At 35.1% G+C, this 14476-nt stretch overlaps 1 protein-coding gene across 4 annotated transcripts in view; it reads left to right on the forward strand.

Moving 5' to 3' along the window:
- Positions 1–14476, forward strand: part of LOC134847858 (Kv channel-interacting protein 2-like) — a 43875-nt gene that overhangs the window by 8729 nt on the left and 20670 nt on the right. The window contains exon 1 of one of the 4 annotated variants that reach the window (XM_063865105.1): positions 7034–7702. The exons of the other annotated variants lie outside the window; for them this stretch is intronic. Coding sequence (XP_063721175.1) covers positions 7675–7702 — 28 coding nt within the window. The 5' untranslated portion in view covers positions 7034–7674. Of the gene's footprint in view, positions 1–7033; positions 7703–14476 lie in introns of those variants that run through there. 4 annotated transcript variants of the gene reach the window in all.

Consider the following 14476-nt stretch of genomic DNA (forward strand, 5'->3'; position numbering starts at 1 on the left):
AGGCTTCATTTTCGGGCATAAGATTTTGGGGTGGTTACTGTGAATTGATAGTTCTTTCTGGTTTTGTTTTGTCTCGTTTCCCTTTTGTCGTCAATTTCTTTCCCTTCTCCCTGGTCCTGTCTGTCGGAACTTAAATTATGTAACCTTTCTATCTGTCTCTGTTTCTGGTGCTGTTCGCAAACGTGTATCTTCTTTAAATAATCATATGATAGACAACCTGATAAAGTTGCAAGCTTAGTATAATCAGATGAAATTTTGACCTTTCCTTTTTCAAAATTCTGTAGATCGATGTTATAATCTTTTGTATACCTTTTAAAAGTAACAACAAATTTTTTTTCAATATCTCACAATCACTTTCTGTTTCTGTTATATGTTCAATTTGATTTGATTTCTAAATACTCTGACACTGATTTCTTGTTCTGTTTTGATCTGTTTCGACAGTTGTTGTTACGTGTGAGCTTATTACGTCATAAGTTGTGTCATTCTTATCACGCCGGAAATTTCCGCTCTGATGTAATGCGTTTTTTTTTCGCAAGATGCACTCGGTTATGAAATATTTCAATGTTCTCCAGACCTATGCCCTCCCCTTTCCGATTCTCGAAGTTTAATGTTGTGCCAGATAATTTCTGTAATTCTGAGTAAAACTGCCTGTGACAATAAAAACAGGATCCACTTTTCTGTCTCTGTAGGTTAATCTTTTTGTGATGGGTCTTAGATGAGGTTATCCGGTCTGTTGGTGCCCATTCCTGTGCAAATGTGACTCTGGTAAAACGTGCATGTTCTTGTAGAATTCTTTTTTGATGCTTCATCAAGACGTTTGCACCATCGCCTATCACTATTTTTGCAGGGCCTAACCATTTTTTTCATTAATTTTTCTCTTGCATTTTACCACATCACCTAGTTTAAACTTACTGACGGTTAAGCTTCGACTCTTTGTTTTGTGTTTTTCCTCGAGTTCAGCTTTAAGAAATGCTTAACAAATGCGTTATTTAATCTTTTGGACTTTGCTCATGATTCAATGTGTTGATCACAGGATTTGTTCCGTACACCCTCTGCAACGTTGATACACCATTTACATCAAGCAGCATATTCTTTGCCATAATACCATATACTAATAACACGTCGTTAATTTCAATCAAACTGTGGTCCTTTTTAAATTTTGTCATGATGTTTTTGAGTATCCCATAATGTCTCTCTATCACCTCATTATTTTTGATGTGGTGGTGTTTGTTATGCATTCAAAACTTGAAGTCATTAGTAGCATGAGATCAGTGTTATATTTTCCCCCCAAATCGTGCAAAATTGATTTGGAGGGCCAAAATTCGTAAACCAATTCATTAATATAGCTTTCATTACGTATTTTTTTCTTTTGATGGGATAAATGTGGCTGCACACAGCCTCGAAAAAGCATCCACTCTATGTAATATAATAAAAATTTTCTCTTGTGTAGGGTCGTTCCACTCAGCCAGTTCTACTAATGCGCTTTGACTACAGTCATTACCTCTTTGAATCGTTAGTTTGTTAGTCTTGTTAATTCTATTATATCAATTAGTTTTTTATATTTAGTTTTCCATAGGATGCATGTCCAAATCTGATGTGTAAATCGGTGATTCTCTTCAGACTGGTTCTTTGGTTCATTAAACTATCAGCGAAATAGAGGGTTTCTGTTTTCTTATGATCCAAATGTGAGTTTACTGAGATCAATTTTACTTCTTTTTGTCTGTGACCTATTTCTCTTCTCGAGATTGAGAAGATGTGATTTTTGTTTACTGGATGTTTCGTCCAATGTCTATTACTGAGTCCAATTTTTCTATTTCTAAGGTTCGAACGCCAAATAGACTCGAAAGGTCATCATCTAGGACATATATCTGGAGTGTCAAAAAATTTTGGTATACAGTTACGAGTAAATGCAATAGGCATGTCACTCTGATAAGATCACTTCTTCCGAATGTGAAACTTTGGTGTCTTCCTTGTTTCATCTTTTCAATTCCCTCCATTGAATGGCATCAAGTGTCGTTTCAATCTCATCAAGGCAATATTTAGATATTCTTGTTTTTGCTGCACCTAGGTCAACTAAAAATTTCAGACATTTTGATGTTCTGTCGTAACACTTATTTTTAGTATTATTTTCTCCTGAGATTTTTTTTCATTCAAGAACCAATAGGGTGATATGTCTTATTCCTGTTCTTTCTCTTGTTTTTCTGAAGTGTTGGTAATTTTTTTCTTCTGTGCTCCGTTCATTTTCTTCCAAATTGTAATTAATCTGTTGTCATCTACTTCTGTATGCATTTTATTGTTAGTCACTCGTGTATCTGCTGTTATAGTGGTTGCTGTTAGGCCATTGTCTACCTTTCCAATTTCTTCTCCGCTGTTTAAGTTTTTTTCTACGGTTTTTGGCAAAAGTGGCGTTTTGTTCCACAACTGTAATTTTTAAGGGTGTTTTGTTGATTCTTCCCCTTGAATCTCCTCTACTTCTATTAGATCCTCGAAAGTACATGGTATCCCCTGCTGTCTGTTCGCTGGTGGCTGTTAATCTTCTCACCGATAGTTCTAGGATGTTTTGATCAATTTTATCATCTCGCGGTTACTTTTGGCGACATTTTCTTTGTTCATCGAGTACTTTCATCAAGATTGGAACATGTCAATAGTGCAACACAGTATACGACATTCGGAATCACTTTTCTCACTTGCTCCATTGCTTATAGGTTCTTCTTCCTATTTTTTTTGTGTTGATCCCACGAAATGTTTTCTCGTTTTTCACATGTTCTTTATTTTTGATAGCAATGTGACATCTTTATGAACGGATTAGGCACGTATTCATCCAATACGCGTCTGAGATTATGTATCTCTCAACTGTCTTATGCCATGTCTTTTGGCATAGATACTGCTTTTTTGTTTATTTCTCGGTTTTGAATGCCTTTCAATATGATATGTGCTGCTTGAACCGTTGCATATATCTGCACGCATCCTCTCAACCACTCTATATTCCTTTTCCACTGAAAATAGTCATCTAGGGAATCGTTTTTTAAAATCGGGACTTGCATGTCCTTCCTTTTATTCACTCTTTGTGTACTGATTGGTGACGAATATTTTGCTTGCACTTCTTCCGATATTTCATTTCGTTGGGCCAAATTTTGGAGTTATGTTGTCATCTTTTCCATCTGTGTTTTTAATATCTTATTTTGTGTTCTGTGATTCTGGCCGTCAGATTCATTCAATGCCGCTTTTTCAGTGTACCGCACTATTTCATGGCTGGTCGAGCAGCTTTTGGATAGACTTACTTGAGGATTCAGGCTTTGACTTCTTGTGATATTTGTTATTGATCCCCCTGCCGACGTCTCATGATCATATTACTCGTCAACGTCTTCCAATCTGTCGAATGTAATTTGTTGACTCGTCTTCTGGGTTCATACTTCTTTGAAGGCCTTCTTTTTCTTCGTTTAATTATCTTCACTACTTAGTTGACACAACTACATCCTGCTACCATGATAGGTCGGCAAACTCAACTATTAGAACTAAAGATAAAGGACAATTTCTCCGTAACGTATTACTTCACAATCAAGGCCAACAAATAACGCTTAGCAGTTATAATAATAAATAACAAATTCGTTTTCAAGAAAGGAACAGACTCAATTTTTTGTTATTTAGCTAAAAACATATAAAAAATCTCATCTTGGAAGAACACAGCTGCCTATCGAGTGGAGTGCTTGCTCTGAGCGCCGGCAGTAGTCATTTCCAAATTAATTATGTCGTTGTCGTAACGTCTTGACCGGGCTTCTGGCGGAAACAAACGTGGTCCACTTAATCTTTTATGCTTTACAGTTTAGTTGCTCTAGAGCAAACAAATTTTTTTTGGCTGCATTTTTTCGAAAAACGCATCTTTTCTGCACAATCTGTTCTAAAACAGAGAACGCAATCTTTTATTTCTTGATTCTGCTTGTTGTCATTTGATAACGCAAACTTTTCACTGGTTTTTGCAGTTTTCCTGGGTTAAGTGAATACTTTTTGAATAGGAATGAATTGGGGCTGCTTAAATTCTGAATAGAGTGCCTTTTTGTGATTATTGCTAGCGGCGAAAACCGACTTCTCGATGTCATTCATACAACCGTAGCTACGCATGTCATTAAAATGTGCATTGTATACAAGTTTTATATGATTGCTTGCTACACAGAGGCCAAAATTAACTCTTTCGTTTCATCAAGTGATCGATTCAATAGAGTTATTCACCTCAAAGGCGACCCTGGCTTCTATGCAGCCTTTGACTTATCAAGATGTCTATATTCTTAGGTTATCTGGATGCCAAAACACCCGGGCTTTGCGTGGTTCTGGCGTTAATAATTTTGATCTTAATATTTCGTTTTTGATTTTCTTGTCAACTTGTAACGTGTTCTCCTATGTCAGAAAAAAGTTTTAAACTTTTCTAAAAATCCAAAATTTGAATATGCTATCCTTTCAGTGAAAATACGATTTTGGTACAAGATTTTGAAACTCACTCACAAAAATTAGGTTTGAGAGAGAGAATTTAAGATAACGTTAAGCTTCGTTGTTGTCGTTTTTTATTTCAAAACATTGTCAAAAAATATTGTAATCAGGTTTATATGATTATAATGATTGCTACGCGGGGGTAATTTAGAATATTTGAATCATTAACCGGAAAGATTTCCATGTGATTTTTTTTTCTTTTCATTGGCGTCACAGAAAAATGGAAACGATGTGCACATTTTTGGTTATTATATCATGTTTAAAAAATGTATCAAGATCTTTAATTTAATACAAAAACGTTTGCAAAAAACTAAAAAAATTTAGTTGCAAATTTTAGCCTGAGATGAGAAATTGTAGCATTTTTATTTTAACTGCAGTCTGGCAACTTCACGTCAATGATCTCAACTCCATCAGAAACTGGATTGCATTTTGTTCCGACTTTCGAACGCTTCAGTACAAATGTACTGAAAAATTAAAGAAAAAAAAAGTTCGAGAGTTTCGAAAACGTAAGATAAGGGTCGAAGAAAATCAAATTTAATAAAGTGCCAAAGTATGTCAAATTTTTTGAAAACAGTGTCCGAGAGTCCTGAAACTTGTGTTACATCTTAAAACATCTTGCTTTCGCTTTTATTTCTCAAATTTTCTTTAAAAGTTTGAGAAAGATTAAACACTACTTATCAAACCAACCTGAAGTAACCCCAACATAACCGCACTTTGAATCAATCAAAACAAACTAGCGTTCTTCTTGACACTTTGAACGCAAATAAAAACACGAGCAGAGAATCAATTGGAAAGAAACGAAAAACAAAATCAAAATTTTGGCACCCAAGAACTTTTTTTTGTTGCTAATACTCCTTTACTTAGGCACTCTTGAAAATATTCATTCTCCTTTTTTTTCGGTTCAGCGCAAGAATAACAAAATGAAAGAGAATCAAATTTAGAAAAGGTGCTCAAAATTGCCAAAAATAATTTTCAAAGCTCAACTTCACAACGTTAATTTTACAAAGAAAAAATAACCAAGGCAACAAAAATGGAAAACACCCCAATTTTTCATTTGGATCTATCAAATGTCTAGAGTGACCTTTAACTGGCCGCGAATAGTTTTTGTACAAAAAATTTTCATTCAGCTAAAAACTTTGCACTGCGAATAGAAAATGTAAGTGATAAGTTTTGAGTAGAATTAATATGCTGAATTGCAGTTGACCTCAATTTAATTTCGAACAACTATGAGAGGGGATAATTTGCCTAGCTTGATTGATTCGCACATTGAGTTTATCAGAAAACGATTTGAGCAGCGATGTCATCCGCATTTCAGTTCAAGCATACTCGCTTGGCGATCCACAGGTTTCCGGTTCGATACATGTGGGCCATCAACTTTTGTAAAAATGGTCTGAAATAAGAAAAACCAACCCAGGCATTATGCGCAGCCTGGGTTGATCGTGATTCCAAGGAATCTGTCGATTGGCCTAAAAACATAAGAACTGTGTCAGTTAACAGTTGAATAAAGTTTTTTTAAGCTTAAAAATTCAATCTCAATTTTTTATGGTAAATTGTTTAAAAGTGATAAACCACGTGGAAGGAAATTCCGGGCGCAATAAGATGCCTTAAATTGCAACAGTAACTTTCTCTCCCGGGTCAAGGTCCGCGTCTTATTTTTCGACTAAGTCGGTCGCCCGACATTAATTCCGCGACCAAAAATTCAAAATCTGGACCGGGTTATAGGTCACGGACTGAGTCAGGAAATAGCGTATTATGGTCGCGATGATCAAAATATGGTCGCGATGAGTCGTGGCATTGTCAAAAAAATAGTCGGGGTATGGTCAAAAAATTAGGCGTCCCATGGCCGAAAAACTCCTTGGGCGATTGTTTTATCTGCATTTAATTTAGTCGAAACGTTTTTCTTCAGTCGTTTTCCCAAATTGCCCTTAACTTTTTTCCGTTTGCGCCGGTAGCGATTAATTTTTCTTTGGTCGCGCAGGTCGCGGCTGTATGGAAATTCCAAATATTGGTCACGACCATCTGATCAAAAACCACAACCTGGACCCTGGCTCTCCGCAAAACTCAGTCGAAGATGTTGCTAAAAAACACTTTGGCAAACAATGCTCAGCGCACTTCTCTTAGACAAACTTGCAACCACAGCTTGATATCGTTACTAGATACTGAACACACATTTTGACCCCTTCCAAAAACATTGATTTTGAATTTTTCAAGTAATCTTAAATACATATTGCAAATAAAACTATAACTAACCGAGCTTCTATAAATTGACATCGAGTTTTTTTGGTTCTTTGTTTGCGCGGTAAACGAAACCCAATGAACCTCCCTTTCTTTGGTGTTTTTCTTTTCATTTTCACTCATAGCTTATCAATGTGAACTCCGTTCTTTTGGTGGAAAAAGTCATCTTCGCCGGCGTGATTAAATTAGATTTGCTTCACTTTGGAACTTCCTACCACAAAACAATAATCGATAGGAAAAACCAATTAGTTGCGCATTTTACGAGCACGGCGTGGAGTATAAAAGCATGAACTAAAAAACTTTGATTAAAATTTCAACAATATTTTGAAAAACCACGTTTTTTTGCCAAATGCGCATTTTTGTCTTCATTTGTTTTCCTGGCAAAATAAAAACATTTGCTTTTTGTAAGAATATTCGTGTCTTGTTACTTTGAAGTTTCGTTTTCAATTATTAATTCACAGATGGTTTGAAATTGTTGAGTCAGTTTTGTCCGCTTAACTTCCCATCATTTAAAAACATCAGTTCGATGTCACTTTTCTATATCATATTTGCTTTCCCCGAAATCTGCAAATTGGTAACTTTTACGTCCCAAATTTTATATACTTTTTCTTATTACAGCGCAAGGAAAGGCATCATTTTGATCGCATTGCTGCTGTTGATTTTTTATCTTATCTCTAGCTCGGTATGCATCAGTGTTATTTATCACATCAATGACTTGGTATACACATAATCTATCATCTGCTGCAAAAATATAGCAGTTTTTGGAGAAAATCACAACTTGGAGGGCTTCCAGGTCACCTATTAATCCTCTGGTACCTGATAGCTTTTGCGATTTATTGCAACTTAGTTCACCTTTTGAACGATAGAATTAACATCAAAGCATATCGAACTGAACAGCACACATCGAACAGCCCTTTTCTTCTCATCAAACTTGTCCTTCAGTTCTTCCATTCTGAAATGTTTGCATATGGAAGCACAGTTCCCAGTGAGTATGAATTGATCACAAAAATGTATCTGAATTACTTGAGTGTCAATATACGAAATTACTTGAAAGCTGACATTAATTGAGCGTTTTTGTCACGTTTTTTTCAATCCCACTTTTTTCCCAAAACTTCACCAGAATTTTCTCAAAAGGCAACCAAAGTTGATTTTTTTGTATTTTATGCACCAGAGCGCTCAAGTACAAATTTACTAAAAAACGAAACAAAAAAATCGTTCAAGAGTTTCAAAAACTTAAAAAGAAGAATGCCAAATTTAACAAAGTGTCCAAGTGTGTCAAAGTTTTCTGTGTCCAAAGATGTACGAGAGTCTGAAATTTGTTTTACATCTTGCAAAATCTTGCTGTCACTTTTATTTCTCAACTTTACAAAGATTAATCACTAATTATCAAATCAACCTGAAGTAACCCCAACACAACCGTTACTTGAATCAATCAAAATAAACTAGCGTTCTTCTTGAAATTTTGAACACAAACAAAAACACCAGCAGAGAATCAATTGGAAAGAAACAGAAAAAAATCAAAAACCGCTAAATTTTGGCACCCGTGAATACTTTTTTGTTGCTACTATTCCTTTATTTAGGCACTCATGAAAATACTTACTCTTCATTTTTTGCCGGTTCAGCGCAAGAATAACAAATTGAAAGAGTACCAAATGTAGAAAAGGTGCTCAAAATTGCCAAAAATTATTTTCAAAGCTCAATTTTACAACGACAATTTTCCAAAGAAAAAATAACTAAAATGGCAAAAACGAAATGGAAAAAGGCAACAAAAAGGGAGAACACCCCAATTTTTTATTTGGATTGATCAAAACAAAACCAGTTTAAGCAGATTCAAACGTTGGCCAAATTGAAGATAACTTACGATTGTTTAAAAATTATTCAAGTGTAGTTGAACTACACTGTTCAGTTTATCCGGACTAAAAAATCCAAAAAGAATTTGAATAGAAAGTTAGGGAAAAAATCAACATCTTTAATTCTGATTCTCTCGGAGGCACGAAATGAAAAAACAAAACTAGAGGGATTCAACCAAATTAAACTATATTCTGATAGTGTTTCGTCAGAATATTTTTTAGAACTGGCGTCAGAACTGGCGTCAGAACTGGCGTCAGAACAATTTCGTCAGAACTGGCGTCAGAACATTTTTAAAGCAAACTGTTACATTTCAATTGAGCGAAACTTCTCTAATTTTTTCCGAGCACCTAAACTAATTGCAACAAACCAACCGGAAACGAACTCCTTAAAACGGGAAAAACCGAATTAATTGCCAAGTTTGTTAAATTTTGGCTTTCTTGGACCCTGGTACTGGTAGACGGCCAGTTAGTATGCTTAATTTAAGAAATAAAGTTGACTGAATCGTTACTTCAAGATGTTTTAACTCAAATATCCAGCAATTTAGTTGGAACAAAAATAATTGGCGCATGTTGAAAGGCACACGCACTTTTTGTTTTGCCCTTTTCCTCATACTTGAATGATTTTTTTCGCATTCAGTTCATACTAGCCAGTCTTGAAAAAAGCAAATGGAAAAAAAACGAAAAAAATTGAACTGAATGTCAAAACATGAATTAAACAAAGTTTTCATTCAGTATAGTAATCATTTATATCATTTATATATCAGCAAATTTAAGCAGAATAGGTAAAAACCCCAAACCTCAAAAATTCGTTCACCGAGGCATTTAGGGCTTAAATTCAAAGAATTAACATAATAAATATTCAACTAAGCTGAAAGCAAGATTGTACTGTTTTTCGATGACGCAATCTATCTGTAAATTAAAAATCATGCCGTTTGAAGCTGGGTTACTAGTTTTCTGTGAATTTGCTTTTTGTGCTGAAGGCTAGTAGCGCAACTTGAATTGGAATGATTTGTGAATCACATATTGACTGCATATTCGAAAATAACTTTAATCTTACTAACTGCTTGCTTGACAATATGCTTCTTTCACGAGTAAAATATCTTAAAAAATTTTGCCATTTTGTTAAATTAAAAATTTGAAGATTTTTGTGTTTTTTATTTAGAATTGCTAATTGAAATCCATCTGTTCACCATGCAATATTTCTGTGTATTATGGTAACGTAAAATTAGTTTTTCATAAATTAAATTCACATGTTTTTGTGGGGCGAGTAGAAGAAAGCCATACACTCTTCATTGTCTGTGGGCATAAAACACGTGGTTATTTAAGAAAAATATTCAAATCGATTTTATTCATCGTGATGAATGTTTTTTAGATTTTTTCAGTCAACCAACCGAGAGGTCAAGACCAAGGGTTCAAAATTTAGATCGAAACGAGCCCATGTAACCAGCACCCATTAAGCTATGACTTACTTGCAAGAGCTCACCTTGCAAATATCAGCGCTTATGCGATTAAAACCAGCAATCATATGATTGCTGGGAACCATCAATACTGGAGCGCCACAATGCTACTACTGTTACAGTTTAATTGACGGAATAGTCCGTTATCCATCCTATCGCAACAACTGAACAGTCTTTGCTTGAATCAATTTAGGAAGAACCCCGTTCACTTCTCTAAAAGTAATCTTTTTCAGCCAATCAGAGCTCATAATTAATTTCGGGTGCCCCACAACTGCTTAAATTTCAGTGTTTTTGGGGAATTATTAATTTCCGTTTTTTCATTATTATTTGGCGTTTTTTTCAGATGATCCATCCCGGGCTTGATGAAGCATAGACTTTCATACATCAATGAAATGCATCAATGATTTAGGCCTAGAAAATTGCCACTTTAACTATGATTATTGAAGATTTATCGATGTTTAGTTTTTGATGATTCACATCCAAAAAAGGCCTGAAAACGAATTTTTCACAAAACTTTGAAACATATCTGATTCGTCCCTACATCGATTAGGCGCACAGAACCATGCTAATCCATCGCTGAATAAAAATAGTTCTGTAATTTCCTCTTGCTATTGATTGCCATTTACAGATCAACGGCGGCAATGGTTAGTTTTTATTTCTATTTGGTTGTATTTTGATCAAATTTTCTTCAACTATATTCTTGAAGTTAGTTAGAACTAATTGAAATCCATCTGTTCACCATGCAAAATTTCTGTATATTATGGTAACGTAAATTTAGTTTTTCAAAAATTAAATTCGCATGTGTGTGTGGGCCGAGCAGAAGATAGTCATACATTCTTCATTCTCTGTGGGCATAAAACACGGGGTTATTTAAGAAAAATATTCAAATCAATTTTATTCATCGTGATGAATGTTTTTTAGATTTTTTGAGTCAACCAACCGAGAGGTCAAGACCGAGGGTTCAATATTTAGATTAAAACGAGCCCATATAACCAGCACCCATTAGGCTATGACTTACTTGCAAGAGCTCACCTTGCAAATAGCAGCGCTTATGCGATTAAAACCAGCAATCATATGATTGCTGGGAACCATCAATACTGGAGCGCCACAATCCTGCTACTGTTACAGTTTAATTGACGGAATAGTCCGTTATCCATCCTATCGCAACAACTGAACAGTCTTTGCTTGAATCAATTTAGGAAGAACCCCGTTCACTTCCCTAAAAGTAATCTTTTTCAGCCAATCAGAGCTCATAATTAATTTCGGGTGCCCCACAACTGCTTAAATTTCAGTGTTTTTGGGGAATTATTAATTTCCGTTTTTTCATTATTATTTGGCGTTTTTTTCAGATGATCCATCCCGGGCTTGATGAAGCATAGACTTTCATACATCAATGAAATGCATCAATGATTTAGGCCTAGAAAGTTGCCACTTTAACTATGATTATTGAAGATTTATCGATGTTTAGTTTTTTGATGATTCACATCCAAAAAAGGCCTGAAAACCAATTTTTTACAAAATTTTGAAACATATCTGATTCGTCCCTTCATCGATTAGGCGCACAGAACCATGCTAATCCATCGCTGAATAAAAATGGTTCTGTAATTTCCTCTTGCTATTGATTGCCATTTACAGATCAACGGCGGCAATGGTTAGTTTTTATTTCTTTTTGGTTGTATTTTGATCAAATTTTCTTCAACTATATTCTTGAAGTTAGTTAGAACTAATTGAAATCCATCTGTTCACCATGCAAAATTTCTGTATATTATGGTAACGTAAAATTAGTTTTTCAAAAATTAAATTCATATATGTGTGTGGGCCGAGTAGAAGATAGCCATACATTCTTCATTCTCTGTGGGCATAAAACACGGGGTTATTTAAGAAAAATATTCAAATCAATTTTATTCATCGTGATGAATGTTTTTTAGATTTTTTGAGTCAACCAACCGAGAGGTCAAGACCGAGGGTTCAATATTTAGATTGAAACGAGCCCATGTAACCAGCACCCATTAAGCTATGACTTACTTGCAAGAGCTCACCTTGCAAATATCAGCGCTTATGCGGTTAAAACCAGCAATCATATGATTGCTGGGAACCATCAATACTGGAGCGCCACAATCCTACTACTGTTACAGTTTAATTGACGGAATAGTCCGTTATCCATCCTATCGCAACAACTGAACAGTCTTTGCTTGAATCAATTTAGGAAGAACCCTGTTCACTTCTCTAAAAGTAATCTTTTTCAGCCAATCAGAGCTCATAATTAATTTCGGGTGCCCCACAACTGCTTAAATTTCAGTGTTTTTGGGGAATTAATAATTTCCGTTTTTTCATTATTATTTGGCGTTTTTTCAGATGATCCATCCCGGGCTTGATGAAGCATAGACTTTCAAACATCAATGAAATGCATCATTGATTTAGGCCTAGAAAATTGCCACTTTAACTATGATTATTGAAGATTTATCGATGTTTATTTTTTTGATTATTCACATCCAAAAAAAGCCTGAAAACCGAATTTTCACAAAACTTTGAAACATATCTGATTCGTCCCCACATCGATTAGGCGCACAGAACCATGATAATCCATCGCTGAATATAAATGGTTCTGTAATTTCCTCTTGCTATTGATTGCCATTTACAGATCAACGGCGGCAATGGTTGTAAAAAATACTGTGTCACTGATAAAACTATTCATAAAACTTGGTTATAATAATTCAATGATGATCATCTATGTAAGATCAACCCGGGATCTGGTCTGCCGTCGCATATCAGTTGTAGGTTGGTGAGATAAGTGCATGAGGAGTTCTAGAAGGTTAGATTGGACGGTTTGTTCTTCGGCTAGTTTCGAAAACTCCCATGTTGGCTTAGGTTATGATTGAAAAACAAGGAGTTGGCTTAGGTTTTGATTGAAATGGCCTTTTTATTGACCTAAAGCAAATCGAAATGAAAACCTATAAAACATTTTCAGGTCAAACGCATGTGAGTTATAATTGGACACAATATTGAAACATGTTAGTCCACAAATTCGAAATACAGTTGAACACATAACACAAATGGTCATATCAGACCAAATAAAGTTGAGCTCATGGAAGAGACTAGAAATCTTAGACAAATTGATAGTCTTAGTCAAAAGTGATTTTTCTTTATTTTACTTAAAAAATGTAGTAAAATAATAGTGCAAAACATCTTCGAAAAACTAGTAGGTCAGAATACAGTTGAAGAAAATTTGATCAAAATACAATCAAAAAGAAAAATAAACTAAGCATTGAACCATTTGCTTTGGTTGTGTTAACACATTTTTTTGCAAATCTGTTTAAATCAATCAAAGCTTGTTTGGAACGAATTTTTAATTTGTCCAAAATATTATGTTGCATACTGGAACAAGAAGCCATTGAGCATTATTCGTTGGAGTCGACTCGTTTGGGTTGATTAACTCATTTGGGTCGAGTCGATCGAAACTGCACGATTCAGTTTAACACAACCGAGAACAATTGTATTTGATCGAGTCGGTCAAAACGTAGTCCTTTTCAGTCAAGTCTGACAAACCATAGCATCCTTGCGTCGAGCACAGTTTTAATCGGTTGAGTCGGACGAAACATGCACTTTTTTGAACAAATCGTTCAAAACATAAGACGTTTGTTTCAAACACAGTCGAACATGTTTTTACTGTGGTTTAATCGGTTGAAACAGCCTTTTTATCAAGACTTATCTTAGAGGGGAAGTGTTAAAATGTGAGCTGTTCAGCTCTTCGTGAAGAACGACTGTAGGGCCCAATGTTAAAAATTACTTTAAAATTACTCTAAACTTAAGTTGAAAACATTGACCCGGGTAGTCCTGTGAGATAATATATTTCGATTATCACTAAAAAGGTAGAATTATAGAACATAGCTGTCTAGAGTGCGGCGAATTAAGAGAAAACGATTATGCTTAGACTGGCTTGATAGCAGTGGCGTGCGCAGAAATTTTTTAAGGAAGTTGACACGGTTTTTCGAAAAAATTTTGAAAAATTTGTCAACTTATTTTTTTAAGTCGACCAATTTGATTTTCCGAGCCCTCCGAAAAAACTATAAGGGCCGTATTCTGGACCGCAAACTTTAAAAAAAAAACACGCTGATAAAGACGTTTTAGGCACTTCAATAAATTGACCACAAAATTGCGTTTTTTTTTTAAAATTTATATTGCCCCCCCCCCCTCGGCGCGCTACTGCCTGATAGCCTTTCATATATCTTTTGAGCACGACAGAAATTAATATTATTACAAGCCAGAGTATCATTCAGTGTCAAGTTTCATAATCTAGAGATCATAGATAACTTATTGGGACACATTGACGCAAAAGATCTTTGAATACGAAAAAGATTGTTTGGTCTTAATACATACTTTTCCAAGCAGATGACTGAAAAATGGGTTCATTTTTTGTGCTCATTTCTGATGCATCCCGCAGGAAATGAAAAC

The sequence above is a fragment of the Symsagittifera roscoffensis genome, chromosome 6, assembly GCF_963678635.1.
Source record: "Symsagittifera roscoffensis chromosome 6, txSymRosc1.1, whole genome shotgun sequence".
Taxonomy (NCBI): Eukaryota; Metazoa; Xenacoelomorpha; order Acoela; family Convolutidae; genus Symsagittifera; species Symsagittifera roscoffensis.